This window comes from Ostrea edulis, chromosome 7 (assembly GCF_947568905.1).
Source record: "Ostrea edulis chromosome 7, xbOstEdul1.1, whole genome shotgun sequence".
In the NCBI taxonomy this organism is placed as follows: domain Eukaryota; kingdom Metazoa; phylum Mollusca; class Bivalvia; order Ostreida; family Ostreidae; genus Ostrea; species Ostrea edulis.
In genome coordinates, this window is record NC_079170.1 from 19,920,944 (window position 1) to 19,932,987 (window position 12,044).

General features: G+C 36.4%; 1 protein-coding gene across 9 annotated transcripts in view; it reads right to left on the bottom strand.

Moving 5' to 3' along the window:
- Positions 1–1,941: 1,941 nt before the first annotated feature.
- Positions 1,942–12,044, bottom strand: part of LOC125655497 (inositol 1,4,5-trisphosphate receptor type 1-like) — a 118,679-nt gene continuing 108,576 nt past the window's right edge. For all 9 annotated transcript variants that reach the window (XM_056143599.1, XM_056143592.1, XM_056143597.1 and 6 more), the window contains 7 exons: positions 11,233–11,425; positions 10,444–10,533; positions 7,165–7,295; positions 6,775–6,940; positions 6,392–6,552; positions 6,028–6,189; positions 1,942–3,181 (listed from right to left, as the gene is read on the bottom strand). In XM_056143599.1, the coding sequence (XP_055999574.1) occupies positions 3,116–3,181; positions 6,028–6,189; positions 6,392–6,552; positions 6,775–6,940; positions 7,165–7,295; positions 10,444–10,533; positions 11,233–11,425 (969 nt within the window). In that variant the 3' untranslated portion in view covers positions 1,942–3,115. The remainder of the gene's footprint in view (positions 3,182–6,027; positions 6,190–6,391; positions 6,553–6,774; positions 6,941–7,164; positions 7,296–10,443; positions 10,534–11,232; positions 11,426–12,044) is intronic.

The following is a 12,044-nucleotide window of genomic DNA, read 5'->3' on the forward strand; positions in this document are numbered from 1 at the left end:
TTGTGACCAACATAGCCACGCCAAATCACAAGAATTCTCGGGGGTCGTGAAATTAACAATTTTGGTAGTTCTCTAAGCTTCCTTGCTCATCATTATTATATACATGTACGCAGTTTGTCTGCTTTGTGTTTAAAGGTAGAAAAGAGAGGAATTTTTCACTTTCACTATACAATACTAATAAGGCCATGTCCTAGCCAAGAGATCATGGAATTAATATTTTGTTAGAGGCCTCCTCGCTCGTTATTACCATACACTCAGTTTGTCTGCTCCATGCCCGGGAGTAGAGAAAACTGCACTAATTTTTACAGCTTTCCCCAAAACTTGAGGCCTTTGTAGTGTACAGGTCATGAAATTATAAATTTATGATCCCCTTACACAGGCACTTGTTTCTGTAAATGACTTATGACCTCTGTATACTAATAACAACACCAAAAAAATTAAGGTACCTAGCTTCGAATGACACCCCCTGAGAATTTCGGCCTTTTGAGCTTCCAGGGAATATGCTATGTAAATGTATTTACTACCGTTGTATTGTACAATCATTCAACTTAAAAACCATGTATGACATGACTGCATTCGTTGCCTCTTATCGCCGAAAACTGTAACAAAACATGGATTTTCCGTTTAAATATACCACGAAGTGCTATATGTACTGATACCGCACAGAATGAAAATTGTATATTCGTTGTGTTGAAAAATAAAGTCTCATTGTTTTGTTATCACAATAAATTGATACGATGTTTATTACCAAAAAATCTTGAAAATATTGCTTTGTTAACAAAATAAAAATTTTGAATTGAAGACGCTGTACCCTATTTTTAGTTACTCAAAAAAAACACCCCAAAGCTGTTCGTACATTTCGGGATTTTACATGTCATCAGAAGATAGAAGCTAAGACTTCCCGAGTGGATATTATTAGTATACAAAGGTCATTTACAGAAACAAGTGCCTGTGTTACCGTACCCAGCTCTTTGCGTAAATTAATAATGAGAGAAATTTATTTATTTTGTTTATTGAAAGATCAGTGTGAACTATAAGTGAAGTTCGTGTGAAATACACGCGTTTCTTTTTTCTTCTTCACATTTTGAGATTCATGTTAAAGATTTCATGTGAAATTAAAGTGAATTTCGCGTGAACAATTTTCATTTGAATCAAGAAATAAAAATCCTGTTTTCGTGGATGTTGCAGGATAACCTCAGGGATGGGCAAACGTTGTTTTGATATAGCTCTTTAAATTTCAAACATTTTACAGAGACCGAGGATGTTGTACTACGTCATCCATGAAAACTTGGACCCTATTTCTGTTCTACTACAGCTCAGATCCTTCAACTATACAGCTACGAATTAAGTCACCGTGACGTCATGAGTTTCCGAAACGGATTGTGTCTACATATTTGTTTTTCCGACGAAAAAAGGTGAGAGTATACTAGATCTATTTTGGAAAATATTTCAAGTACTTGGTTTGATGTTGACAGATTATGCGTTGAACACAGTCCAAGAAAACTATACATACATGTACGTGGGAGAGCAATACATTGTCCGTGCATCGACATGTTCATCTCGGAAGGCAGACGACTTATTTAAATCGAATGGCAAATACTCTCCAGTCTTTCATAAAATTGTTTTGCAACATATATTGATTAACTTTCATGATTATAAATGTGAATTATCATTTATTGACTACATTACTGCATTAACGAAATAGGAAGCGCAAGTGAAATGTGTATCAATTTACTCATGAACAATCATTACGCTACGTATGGAGGTATATTGCAGAATAATGACCGCGGCATTCCTTTGATCTCTGCAATAACCGTGGTAGAATTCACATTAAATGCTCTTTTCACTTGAAATTCATGTTAAAATTTTCACATGAAATTCACGTGAATTATATATATTATAAAACATCATCATGACTATCACAGATAATCAACAGCAAAATGTGGAAAATATATTTTAATGGTGTCTTGTAAATATAACAATCATTACAACGCTATATTTCATCATTATCATCCAGATCTTTATGGAACACTCACAGGAAAATGGGAACAACACAAATAATAACATTATCAATAAATCATAGGGGTTGAATTTGAAAGTTTTTGCAATAACTAGATAAAATTACCGTAATTGATTTAAAGAAAAACTAAGATAACAGGGTCATGTAACATATATAATCCCCAACCCCCAAAGTGAGAGGGGGGGGGGGGGGGGGGTGTTTAATTCATCATGTATAATAATCTTCATAATCAGCTGGAAAAAAAAGTTTTTGCATTGAAAAGTATAATCAATGGCAATGTAATAAATAAATAGGATTTAAATTAAAGATTTGATATTTACATGTGCATACACTTATAACAGTATAATTGTAGTCCATGTAACAGTAACATCTTAGTAAACACTTAAATATAAATTCACTTATCACATGACTGTGACAACTTGTCCATTAGACACAGTTGTCAACCTGGGACCTCACTTTTTGAAAACTCTAATGCCTCAGCACCATTGCAGTTTAGTACTCTGACATATCATTACATCTACATCTTATATACTAGTAAAATAAGCATTTAAAAATATATTGTTTTAGAATTAAATCTTATCTTTTGCTTATATGTGTAATCAAATTTAGATATAAGTGATTGAACTCAGATAAACCATTTATAAAAAAATGTCTTGTTTACTAAAATATACAACTACCAAATGAAATTCTATGAGGTAATTTACATCTTCCTAAGTTCGATGTATATTGCATATAAAGCACCATTCAACTACAGTGATCATTGTACTAAATTTCTACAAGGAAAACTCAAACTGTGTATGGAATAATTAGAAACATCTTGACCTTTTGAGATGTACAGCATGAATGAAACATATCAGTTAAAAAAAAAGCAACAATCCATGTAATTTTGTTTTACTAATTCCTCACTGTATCAAAGTTTCTATAAATATATTTTGACTGAACGACATTTCAAAATAACAGTAATGTCCACCAATTCAAAGTAACACACATGTATGTATAAGAATCAACCAAAATGTGACCTTCAGATACACACATCACGAGTAAAACTGGCAAATATGTAGTTTAACTGGCATACAAAGGACCCTGCTGTGACATCTACATGTTCATGGTGGTAGATGTCAAAAACTTTGTTCTCTTCTTCTGTTTTATTTGTTCCGTCATCTACAAAAAGAATAGAGAATGTGTGTGAAAGTTTGACAGGTAATCTTTCCGACATTCCCTGTCCATATTTTGAGGTCCATCTTTAAATTTGTTTGTAAGGAGACTTTCAGTACATATACTTTACAAGTCTATGCATTCATAATGTTCTAAAATTAAATCTGTACAGCATTTACCACTTATCAGGTTTTGCACTAATTTTTATTTTAGTAAAGTGTACCTACATGACTATATATATATCTTCTTCCTTTATGTAATCTATGACCTGATACTGCTTTGATGAGTGGACCTTTACAAGACCCTACATATTGACCAGTTCCTTTATATAATTTATAACCAGACAATGCTTTGATGATGAGTGGACCTTTACAAGACCCTACATATTGACCAGTTCCTTTATACATTCTATGACAAGGCAATGCTTTGATGATGAGTGGACCTTTACAAGACCCTACATATTGACCAGTTCCTTTATACATTCTATGACAAGGCAATGCTTTGATGATGAGTGGACCTTTACAACACCCTACATATTGACCAGTTCCTTTATACATTCTATGACAAGGCAATGCTTTGATGATGAGTGGACCTTTACAAGACCCTACATATTGACCAGTTCCTTTATATAATTTATAACCAGACAATGCTTTGATGATGAGTGGACCTTTATAAGACCCTACATATTGACCAGTTCCTTTATACATTCTATGACAAGGCAATGCTTTGATGATGAGTGGACCTTTACAAGACCCTACATATTGACCAGTTCCTTTATATAATTTATAACCAGACAATGCTTTGATGATGAGTGGACCTTTACAAGACCCTACATATTGACCAGTTCCTTTATACATTCTATGACAAGGCAATGCTTTGATGATGAGTGGACCTTTACAAGACCCTACATATTGACCAGTTCCTTTATACATTCTATGACAAGGCAATGCTTTGATGATGAGTGGACCTTTACAAGACCCTACATATTGACCAGTTCCTTTATATAATTTATAACCAGACAATGCTTTGATGATGAGTGGACCTTTATAAGACCCTACATATTGACCAGTTCCTTTATACATTCTATGACAAGGCAATGCTTTGATGATGAGTGGACCTTTACAAGACCCTACATATTGACCAGTTCCTTTATATAATTTATAACCAGACAATGCTTTGATGATGAGTGGACCTTTACAAGACCCTACATATTGACCAGTTCCTTTATACATTCTATGACAAGGCAATGCTTTGATGATGAGTGGACCTTTACAACACCCTACATATTGACCAGTTCCTTTATACATTCTATGACAAGGCAATGCTTTGATGATGAGTGGACCTTTACAAGACCCTACATATTGACCAGTTCCTTTATATAATTTATAACCAGACAATGCTTTGATGATGAGTGGACCTTTATAAGACCCTACATATTGACCAGTTCCTTTATATAATTTATAACCAGACAATGCTTTGTTGATGAGTGGACCTTTATAAGACCCTACATATTGACCAGTTCCTTTATATAATTTATAACCAGACAATGCTTTGATGATGAGTGGACCTTTACAAGACCCTACATATTGACCAGTTCCATTATATAATTTATAACCAGACAATGTTTTGTTGATGAGTGGACCTTTATAAGACCCTACATATTGACCAGTTCCTTTATATAATTTATAACCAGACAATGCTTTGTTGATGAGTGGACCTTTATAAGACCCTACATTTTGACCAGTTTCTTCATTTGACAATATTTACAGTAGCATACACTACCTATTTTGTCTGGAATAGTGTTCACCTGCATGTTCTTTGGATTGTTTCATCTATTTGGTCTGTGTGCTGTTTTTAATATATTCAATCAATGCATAAACCTAAACACTAAATACTAAATTTGGCCCCGCCCTGGGGTCAGAACCCCTACCCCGGGGATCATGAAATTTACAAGGTTGGTAGGGGCCTTCCTGTTCTACATCAGTATTAAAAAAAAATTCTCATAGCCTCAAATGAGCAAGGTAGCCTAATTAATGACATGAATGAAGAATGAAAATATTGGTGTAAAGCTACACTTTATAAATCGAATATCGTGGATATGGAATTACACATATCATATCCTTCTGGTTACCTTTTCTTAACCAGACCTGTGAGTTGTCTGGACAGGTGTCTGACCAACTTACCTGTACCTTTAAGTCTGTGAGCTGTTTGGGTGTAGGTATGTGACTGACTTACTTGTTCCTTTAAGTCTGTGAGCTGTTTAGACGTGGTGTGTGACCGACTTACTTGTTCCTTTAAGTCTGTGAGCTGTTTAGACAGGTGTCTGACTGACATACCTGTTCCTTTAAGTCTGTGAGCTGTTTGGGTGTAGGTATGTGACCGACTTACTTGTTCCTTTAAGTCTGTGAGCTGTTTAGACGTGGTGTGTGACCGACTTACTTGTTCCTTTAAGTCTGTGAGCTGTTTAGACAGGGGTGTGAGACCGACTTACTAGTTCCTTTAAGTCTGTGAGCTGTTTGGGTGTAGGTATGTGACGGACTTACTTGTTCCTTTAAGTCTGTGAGCTGTTTAGACGTGGTGTGTGACCGACTTACTTGTTCCTTTAAGTCTGTGAGCTGTTTAGACAGGGGTGTGAGACAGACTTACTAGTTCCTTTAAGTCTGTGAGCTGTTTATACAGGGGTGCGAGACTGACTTACTTGTTCCTTTAAGTCTGTGAGCTGTTTGGACGTGGGTGTGTGACCGACTTACTTGTTCCTTTAAGTCTGTGAGCTGTTTAGACGTGGTGTGTGACTGACTTACTTGTTCCTTTAAGTCTGTGAGCTGTTTAGACGTGGTGTGTGACTGACTTACTTGTTCCTTTAAGTCTGTGAGCTGTTTAGACAGGTTCTTGACCAGCCTGTTGGTGGAATCCAGCTGAGCCTGGAGGTTCCTGTAATCACTCTGTTCAGATTCACTATCATCAGCTGTCAAGGACACAGCCCTCATTCTCGGAAACCAGTCTAAATTTTTCTCCTGCAAAGCACACCAAACAATGTCATATATTCTTCCATAAACAAATTATGTAAATCATAAAGATGTTAATTACACACATATAATAACATCTTTAATACTGTAGGATGAGGGAAGATAGAGGGTAGTTTTGTGAAATTTAAATTCAGAATCTAAAGATAAAGATATGAATAAGTCTATTATGACCATATGACTGTAAGCTGACCTTGACCATCTGATAGACATAGCTCTCTGGTCCAGTAAATTCCGTGTGGTCTTTGACCTTGACAAGGACAATGAAGTTCAGATAATGCCACATATTGTGCTCCTTTGACTTATGCTCATCAAAAGAAACCGACTTATTATCGAAGTTGCTTCTATTCAGTCCTGTAAGAAATCCAAAAGATACTGTACCATTTATACATGATCACAAAAATTATTGGAGTATAAGTACATCCATTATTTCCAATATTGATTACACAATGATCCATCTAAAATGTTATCATTTCCAAATACGCAGTGCATGTCTTTGAGCAAGAATTTGTAAGAATGACTACAATGATAAAAGTCCAACAATAAATTCTACTTTCAGTGATACTGAAATCTTACCACAAATGAAGCATGTGTTTTTCAGTATTTCGTCTTTTTGCTGCTTTTCGCTCCTGAGATCAGCAAATGTGTCAATGATGACACCAAAAATTAGGTTAAGAACAATGATAATAACAATGAAGAAGAACAGAAGATCGTAGACAACCCTGGCCACAAATAAGTTCTCCTACAATAGACCAAAGACAATAATCGTAATAATACGCAATTCTTCTACAATAAATCAAAGACAATAATCATAACAATAAAAAGTTCTTCTACAATAAATCAAACACAATAATCATAACAATAAACAGTTCTCATACAATAGATCAAATACCATAAATCGTGATGAAGTTCTCCTACACAAGACCACAGACAGGGAGACAGAATATACATTAAATAGTTGCATACCTTGATGTCGGGTTTTCTGAGAAGGTCACCAATGCCCCCGCCGTTTCTCAAACCGTGATTCAGGGAAGTTAAGATGCACATGATGAGGGAATCGCACACTCGTTGTTTCCCATCCTCTGCTACATCATCAGCTGGGAAATCACATACAGAACACATTACAGCATACATCTAAGGCATAAGCAGGAATTTAACTGCAACTTTACAATTTCTCTCAGTAATACAGATGCCAAAGTATACTCTAAATTAACTAACGGACACAGGAAATCTATTTTAGTTACTTCAACTTAGTTATAGTGGAATCCATTTAAAACAAAATTTCAGGGACTTATAAAAGTATTTCACTATATCCATCATTCGTTATATCCCTCGAACATATTCTTGTGGTTCAATACCAGTAGCATGTGTAGACTGTAGTTTTTCCCTTCGCTTAGCAAGATTAATGTTGTTTATCAGGGGCATTCGAAATTTCTGAATGTAGTTCCTTTCAGTGTTTGAATGAATTTTAGAATTGAATGCACTGGTTGGCAACATAGTGCCATGCTTTGTGAAGCCATTTTTAATTATTGAATCAAGATGATGCATTGTTTTTTTTTTCTGAATTTTTCTCTGAAGTGTTTAAAGGGGTTTTCAACTTTGGACTTTCAAACTCTGAACTGAACACATGACTGGATTAGATGTACTGGGGGAGGAAGGAGAAGGGAGGAGAAAGGGTGTCGAAAATGTACAACACATAGACACATGATGGGCAAGTGTCCCGTGGTCATCCTAACCCCCATCAGTTTTTTGATTGATCAAAAATCTTTAAAAATGGTTGAGATTCCAATCCCTTAAAGCAAAATTAATATATTCTTGCTGCACATGAGACAATGCACCAAGCACCAGATTTTTCTTCATCGTTTTCTCATCAAATCTGCCTCTCAAGGTAAAGAAGAAAATTCCAAAACTTACTGCACATTTACAGGACACCATCTATCATCTTCCAAAAAATGATTTGGCTACTGCATAAAATGTTGAAGGAATTCTGTGAACAATTGGGGGCCCCCAAGGGTGAAAACAAAAATTCCCCCAAAATTCCAAAACCATACTCCACATCTACATGACACCACCAATCATCTCCAAAAGATGAGTTGGCTACTGTGCAAATTGTAAGGAGTTCTGGGAACCAAGGTTTTCTTTAATTAAACATTTTTCAAAGTACCGATCATCTTCTAAAAGATGATTTGTTTATTGCATAAAATGAATGAGGAGTTTTGGGAACCAGTTTTTAGCTCACCTGAGCTGAAAGCTCAAGTGAGCTTTTCTGATCACCCGTATTCCGGAGTCCGTCTGTAAATTTTTCACATTTTCAACTTCTTCTCAACAACCACTGGGCCAATTTCAACCAAAGTTGGCACAAAACATTCTTAGGTAAAGGGAATTCTAAATTGTTAAAATAAAGGGCCAGGCCACCTTCCAAGGGGAGATAATCAAGAAAAGGTAAAAATAGGGTAGGGTCATTAAAAAATCTTCTCAAGAACCACTGGGCCAGAAAACATGAAATTTATAGATAAGCTTTATTAGGTAGTGCAGATTGTAAATTGTTAAAATCATGGCCCCCGGGGGTCGGATGGGGCCACAATAGGGGATCAAAGTTTTACATATAAATATATAGGGAAAATCTTTAAAAATCTTCTTCTCAAGAACCACTGAGCCAGAAAAGCTGAGATTTATATGAACGCTTCCTGATATAGTACAGATTGTAAATTGTTAAAATCATGGCCCCCGGGGGTCGGATGGGGGCACAATAGGGGATCAAAGTTTTACATATAAATATATAGGGAAAATCTTTAAAAATCTTCTTCTCAAGAACCACTGAGCCAGAAAAGCTGAGATTTATATGAACGCTTCCTGATATAGTACAGATTGTAAATTGTTAAAATCATGGCCCCCGGGGGTCGGATGGGGCCACAATAGGGGATCAAAGTTTTACATATAAATATATATGGAAAATCTTTAAAAATCTTCTTCTCAAGAACCACTGAGCCAGAAAAGCTGAGATTTATATGAAAGCTTCCTTATATAATGCAGATTCTAAATTGTTAAAATCATGGCCCCCTGGGGTAGGATGGGACTACAATAGGGGATCAAAGTTTTACATACAAATATATAGGAAAATTCTTTAAAAATCTTCTTCTCAAGAACCACTGAGCCAGAAAAGCTGAGATTTATATGAAAGCTTCCTTATATAATGCAGATTGTAAATTGTTAAAATCATGGCCCCCGGGGGTCGGATGGGGCCACAATAGGGGATCAAAGTTTTACATATAAATATATAGGGAAAATCTTTAAAAATCTTCTTCTCAAGAACCACTGAGCCAGAAAAGCTGAGATTTATATGAAAGCTTCCTTATATAATGCAGATTGTAAATTGTTAAAATCATGGCCCCCGGGGGTCGGATGGGGCCACAATAGGGGATCAAAGTTTTACATACAAATATATAGGGAAATTCTTTAAAAATCTTCTTCTCAAGAACCACTGAGCCAGAAAAGCTGAGATTTATATGAAAGCTTCCTTATATAATGCAGATTCTAAGTTGTTAAAATCATGGCCCCCGGGGGTCGGATGGGGCCACAATAGGGGATCAAAGTTTTACATACAAATATATAGGAAAAATCTTTAAAAATCTTCTTCTCAAGAACCACTGAGCCAGAAAAGCTGAGATTTATATGAAAGCTTTCTGATATAGTGCAGATTCAGGTTTGTTAAAATCATGGCCCCCTGGGGTCGGATGGGGCCACAATAGGGGATCAAAGTTTTACATACAAATATATAGGGAAAATCTTTAAAAATCTTCTTCTCAAGAACCATTGGGCCAAAGAAGTTCACATTTACATGAAAGCTTTCTGACATAGTGTAGATTCAAGTTTGCAAAAACCATGGCCTCCAGGGGTAGGTTTGGGGCCATAATAGGGACTCCGGTTTTACATGCAAATAGATATGGAAAGTCTTCTGATATGGACCAAGGTGACTCAGGTGAGCGATGTGGCCCATGGGCCTCTTGTTTTTTTGGTGCGTTTTTTAGAAGAAATATCATTCTTGACCCCCAGGGTATATTTGAAAATTCCATAACCTTATTGCACACATACAGCACACAGGATACTGTCAGACCAAATCAATGATGGACACATTGAAAAAAAAAACTTTGATCATATGCAAAACCATCACATTCCAACAAACAACCAAACTGTCCAAACAATTCTTTGATGCTAGTTACGGTTTGTTAAATATGTGATATGTACCTGCTACCTCCTGACTTTTAAGGTTTGCTGCCATATTAGTACAAGCTTCATTAGGAGCATCACAAGTTCCATTAGCTGTATCATTGACCACTACAAAAGTAAATTCTCTAATTCACCAACACTAAAAGAACACTAAATAGTCAATCACATCACCAGCCTTTCTTTTGGGTATTTCGTTCCATTACGTTTACTAGGAACTGCTTTTGAAAATTAAATAATTGTAAAACCTTTACCTCATTTCTTCACTGTATCACCTTTACCCCACCCCTCTAAACCTTCATCCCACCCCTCAAAACCTACACCCCACCCTCTAAACCTTCACCTCACACCTCTAAACCTTCATCCCACCCCTCAAAACCTACACCCCACCCCTCTAAACCTTCACCCCACCCCTCTAAACCTTTTAAACCTTCACCCCATGCCTCAAAACCTTCACCCCACCCCTCTAAATCTCCACTCCACACCTTTAAACTTTCATCGCACCCCTCTAAACCTTCACCCCACACCTCTAAACCTACACCATACCCCTCTAAACCTTCACCCCACACCTCTAAACTTTCACCCCAGACCTCAAAACCTTCACCCCACACCTCTAAACCTACACCCCACACCTCTAAACCTACACCCCACACCTCTAAACCTCCACTCCACACCTCTAAACCTACACCCCACACCTTTAAACCTTCACCCACACCTCTAAACCCTAACCATGTCCCACTGTAACCTTTCACACAACCCTTCTGTACCCTCAACCCAGTCTACTGTACCCTCCACCCCACAACTTTGTACCTTCTCCAATCAGCTGTGGTATCGGCTCCACCTCAATCAGAAAGTCGTCCTGGAAACAAATGTATCCAATGATGGAGAACAAATAAATAATGATGACAGCCAGCACAGCTGTCAGGATGATGGACCGCCCGTTCTTTGTCACCGACTTAATCACGTTCCACAGCGTTTCTTCTCTGTTGATCACATCCAATAACTACAACACACAATGAAATAATATTATACATAATGATCACATCCAATAACTACAACAATGAAATAATATTCCAATAACTACAACAATGAAATAATATTATATATAATTTATACAGATCTCCTTTAGATCCCTTAAACAGTATTATGAATTATGTGCATCAGATCTTGTAAAAATTGCTTAGATACACATTTACATATTATACATTGTAATTTTTTTTTAGGAAAGCATACTCAATGCTTGCCTGAGTCACCTTGGTCTTGTTATTCTTCCTCAGAAATTTTTTTTAAGAACTCGAAAGATTTTGCCCTCTCTTTATTCCCATCATGAAAAACTTTGACCCTATATTACGACCCCAACCTAACCCCTCTGAGTCAGGACTTAACAGATTTGAATCCATGCAACTAAGGAAATCTTCGATATCAATATTACTAACATTGCTGTTCTGGAGAAGATTGTTCCCTTATATCCATGCATTATGCATAATTTAATCCAAGATTCAAGCCCCACCTAAACTCCAAAGTCCACTATTTGAAAAAAATAATCCAACAACTTGAAGCCACAACTTGTTTAGATTTAGATTGGCTCTGCTACTCTTGAAATGAATTCTAAAAATATTCCC